A 5,000-nucleotide genomic window follows, 5' to 3' on the forward strand; every position below is an offset into this window, starting at 1 on the left:
TTTAGCCCACCATATTCAGTCATTAGCTGTAGCTCCCGGCGCGAGCATTGTGCTACACTTGGAAAATCATGTTGTACAAGAAACCATGCCAGTGAAGCATGTATGCTCTGATTGCTCGGAAATTCAGTGATGAGATGGTGAGATTAAGAGTGGCAATAGCGTGATGTAAATAGCAGGGTTGGTCATAAAAATAATCAGGGAGCCCTATATGAGAAAGTATAGACCATTACCCATTAATTTCAGTTTATAATGGCTTGGAAGTAAAGTACAATTTAGTCTATGTATGTAGCTGCAGAGATGCTCTAGCTTCTCCTCAGTAACCACACACACACCCACACCCACACACACACACACACACATATTTGAAGTCCTATGCCAGTATTCCCATCTGTGTTTTGAACCCTAAGTGTAATGAGCACTTGCGCTTCTGTGGATCCTCCAACTAGAATCTCAAAAAGCGCTCTATACCCTAATAATGAAGAATAGTGTGTGTCTCAACAACAAAGCCAAATCCAAACACCACACACACAGACAAATTCAGTGTGTTAATAAACCTATTAAATGAATGCCTATATATGTAGACTTACGTAACTAGATACTGATGGCTCCAAGGCATATTTAGAGGTTAAAACATCTTTTGGCTAATATATAATTTGTCCTATAGCTATTTCGGTCATGTACAACAATTAAGAATGTATATGCAGTAAATTACCAGGGCTAGAAGTTATGATAATGTCTTCACATACATTCCCTTCTCTCATTCCATCAAGTGCTTAAAAGGTTCACATGAATAAAACCTCATTCTGTAAATGGCATACTGTGTTATCAGTCATGCATTAAGACTTTAGAGATGGATCATTACAAATGGATCCCTACCCTGAACACTGAGCTCCCTTTTAGATTCAGTCATTCTAGACATGCTTTCATCCAGCACGACGCACAGTGAAAGCGATATGGCCCTCAACTCCCTGGACACTGAACGCGTGACTTTGAAGTCGCTAGATCCAGACTCTAATAGTTAAGGCACGGGAGAGCTCGGCTATTAGGGTGCTAAAGATCTGAGATTTTGAGAAGATATCTTCGTGGAACCTCAACTTAGCAAAGTAGTGAACCTCTTTTCAGTGTGTGCCACAAGGGAAGAGGTTAGAGGTCAGTGAACTGAACAAAATCAAATGTTAATGTGCAATAATGGGACATCATGGGCAATAATGGGACTATTTATGTTTTATTGCTTCTAATACAGTATTTCATACTGATACCTTGACTGGATGCTTGTACAATGTGTGTGGCTGTGTGTGTATGGTGTGTGTGTGAGTGAGTAAGTGTTTTTTTTTTTACTATTTATTACTGTTCTTTACATGTAGACAGTGTATGAGTGGAACTGTGTGTTTGATTATTTATTATTGTCTTAAAGGAACACTATGCAAGATTTTCACCTTTACGAAGCCAATTTGTTGGTAAATGAACTTGTAATAGGCGAATCGTTCACTTAGCATAGCTATACAGCATAGACGTATAGTATAAGTATATATACTCTTTTGATCCCGTGAGGGAAATTTGGTCTCTGCATTTATCCCAACTGCGGATTAGTGAAACACACAGCACACAGTGTACAATGTGTGTGGCTGTGTGTGTATGGTGTGTGTGTGAGTGAGTAACTACTATTTTTTTACTATTTATTACTGTTCTTTACATGTAGACAGTGTATGAGTGGAACTGTGTGTTTGATTATTTATTATTGTCTTAAAGGAACACTATGCAAGATTTTCACCTTTATTTAAGCCAATTTGTTGGTAAATGAACTTGTAATAGGCGAATCGTTCACTTAGCATAGCTATACAGCATAGACGTATAGTATAAGTATATATACTCTTTTGATCCCGTGAGGGAAATTTGGTCTCTGCATTTATCCCAATCCGTGAATTAGTGAAACACACACAGCACACAGTGTACAATGTGTGTGGCTGTGTGTGTATGGTGTGTGTGTGAGTGAGTAAGTGTTACAGGTCCAAAGTGCTAACCAGTAGGCCACAGCTGCCCCACGTAGCGAGTCACTATCGAGAAAACCAGCAATGCAACTTCAAGAACGGTGGCCAAATAAATCTTGCGAGAATTGTGTCGGTAGATATAGCTCTTTGGATATAGTTTTTGCCTGTTGTTAATCCTTCAATTCCACAACAAAAGCCTTTTCATTGTGTACAGGGGGGATAAGTCATGAGAAGTTTACTATTTACAACAGCAAAGTAAAATATAAATATACTGTGACTTGTAGAGGGAGTGCTAACAGTCTCCAAAAATACCTAAACCTGCATAGTGTAAGATTCAGGCACATTTAAAATTCGGGCACAGCACAGCGAATTTTGTTGTATTTTTTTTGTGTACAATGACAAAAAAAAGCCATTTTATTCTATTCCATTCTATTCAATTCTATTCTATTCTATTCTATTCTGAGGCTCTTGAAAAATCTAAATGTTCATAGTCCACATCTCAAACCCTCTATATAGTATACAGCACTGGACATGCCAGGTCTAAACTAATGGATATTGTCAAGTAGGACCTTGAGCTGAGAGTCTTTCATGGTGTCCGGCAGCCATCTCCTTGCTACACCTCTTGTGTGATGTTGCTCAGTCAATGTCACCATATTGCTGCCTGTGTCTTGATCATAGGCATAACATGAGTGTGGAGTGGGGAATGGGGGGCAAATCCCTCCAATAATCAAAAGTGGCCAATGCAACCCTCCCAATAATCATATCATTGTAATGAATGAAACTCTTATAGAGTATGATGAAGTGTTGGGCTCAATTTTGCCGCTGGTCTTGATGGTGTCGGCTACTCTTCCTGCTCTCCTGGCTTTTCAATCTACTAATCAAGCCTTGCCTAGAGATGGCCCCAAAGACCATAATGCACTGCTGTAGAGTAGATCACATCATACACTCAAAGCTTCATCTCAACCCGGATTCCGGCTCTGGTATAAGGGCTGTGCTCTTGGGTCCAGAACCTATTACGTTTCCCTGCTCTTCACACCACTGTTGTTTCTCAGTACAGTTATTTCCTGTGTATTAGCCACATTGTGTATAAACCGCAGGGCAGTGTTTATGCAAGTAAAAAAAAAACATATTAATACCATATTAACTGCCCCCATGTATTAACCTAATAGTTGAAGAAATTTTGCAAAATCAATGTATAATAGTTGGGAAATTACGGTAAACTGAACTCTCCCCCATCACCTCCCCAACCACTTTTCCTCTCCCTCCATGTTTCTTTCGTCAGAAACACCTGATCGCTAGAACATCTTTTGTCTATTTCTGTTGCGTTTCTCTGACGACTATCTGGTCTTAACTCAACCCCCTGATTATTCTATCTTCTCCTTCTCCTGGCTTCCTATTGGTCGCTCCATCTTCCACTTCTAACCACTGCGTGCAGTGCAGTGCCGCTCCTTGTTGAGCTTGTCAAAGTTACTGTTTCCTGTAATGCTCTCCACCTCCACCATGCTGTGGCCCTTTTCTCTCCACCCACCACCCCCACCACCACCCCCACCACCACCCCCACCACCCCCACCCTGACTCACTGGCGCATTTCTCTGTGAAGATAGATGTCCAGATGTCTCTTTCCTTAACATTTAGTAACATTATTGCCAAAGCTCAAATACATAGACACACATAGAAGGGCAAATATGTTGAACATAAATGGAAAATGAAGTAAGACAATAAGATGAAGCAACAAAAAAGACAATGCTAACAGTCTATAATTCATTTCTTTGATTAATTTCTAATTATCTATCCATCCTCCACAACCTACAACCTCATTCAGTGAACACCTTCAATTCCTTCCCTCTCTCTCCTCCCTCTCCTTTTCCCTGTATTTCTCTCTTCTCTTCCTCCATCTTTCTCTCCATCCTCCTCTGCAATCTCCACCCCCTCCAACCCCCCCTGCCCCCCTCCCCCCTGACTCACCGGCGCAGTTTCTCGGTAAACTTGTCCAGCTCCTCCTGGGCGCGGCGCAGCTCCGTCTCCAGGTACTGGCGGGTGGAGTCGAACTCGCTCTGCAGCAGCTCCAGCTTGTGGGTGGTGTAGGCCAGACGCTTCCGCAGGTCCTCCTTCTGCTCCTGCAGCGAGCTGCAAAAAGCAGAGGATGCGTGTGGGGGGGAGGAGGAACACAGGAAACCAGACAGAGAGAAAGAGGGAGAGAGTGAGAGAGCGAGAGAGTGGGAGAGTGAAAGAGAGAGGAAGAGAGAGAGACAGAGAGTGGGAGAGAGGAAAAGAGAGAGGGAGGGAGAGAGATAGAGAAATAAAGAGAGAGAGAGAGAGAGAGAGAGGAAGACAGTGTCTAGAGATGGAGTCTCGACACAGAAGGCTACAAAAGGTTAACTTCCTGCTGGTTGGTTGAATACTGATGAATGTTTGCCTCCACTCCACACTGCTGATGTGCACCGTATTCCACGGCAAATACCTAACTGCGATATATCTCCCACCACCATCTGCCAGCACTGCTTCATGGAACAGCTACGGCTCAAGAGTTGAACTACAAGTAATAAGTCATAAAAATCATATACAGTTGTTAAAGTTGAATGCATAAAAAATGGTAGTGTTACCTGCCAGAAATTACCAGTGACCTGTGAAAGTATTATGTATAGTCATTATAGGATATCATTATAATTAATTTCACATTTTATTTTAAGGGTTGGCTGCCTATGAGATTTTTTTTCACCCCTCAGCCTCATGTCAACACATCCTTGCGCATAAGTATTTATCAATGACAGGGTTAATCACCGGGTCACATGATATCAATATCTTCAAAAGGAAAAAAAGAAAGGCAATATAATTAACAAACCCCCCCAGATGAAGTGGGATGACAATAACCCAATACGTGTGGTGGAGATGATGGATGGATGGATGGAGAGTCAACAGACGACAGGAAGGAGAGTGTGAAAGTTATTGAAGGATGAGAAGCAGAGCGCGGGGGCTAATGGGGGGTGGGAGGGTCCTGATGAAAAGGAGAGA

The 5,000-nt window shown here is 42.0% G+C and overlaps 1 protein-coding gene across 3 annotated transcripts in view; it reads right to left on the reverse strand.

Moving 5' to 3' along the window:
* Window positions 1–5,000, reverse strand: part of si:dkey-174m14.3 (uncharacterized protein LOC563117 homolog) — a 30,525-nt gene that overhangs the window by 8,356 nt on the left and 17,169 nt on the right. For all 3 annotated transcript variants that reach the window (XM_048251054.1, XM_048251055.1, XM_048251053.1), the window contains exon 4: window positions 3,954–4,115. In XM_048251054.1, coding sequence (XP_048107011.1) covers window positions 3,954–4,115 — 162 coding nt within the window. The remainder of the gene's footprint in view (window positions 1–3,953; window positions 4,116–5,000) is intronic.

Source organism: Alosa alosa, chromosome 8 (assembly GCF_017589495.1).
Source record: "Alosa alosa isolate M-15738 ecotype Scorff River chromosome 8, AALO_Geno_1.1, whole genome shotgun sequence".
Lineage (NCBI taxonomy): Eukaryota > Metazoa > Chordata > Actinopteri > Clupeiformes > Clupeidae > Alosa > Alosa alosa.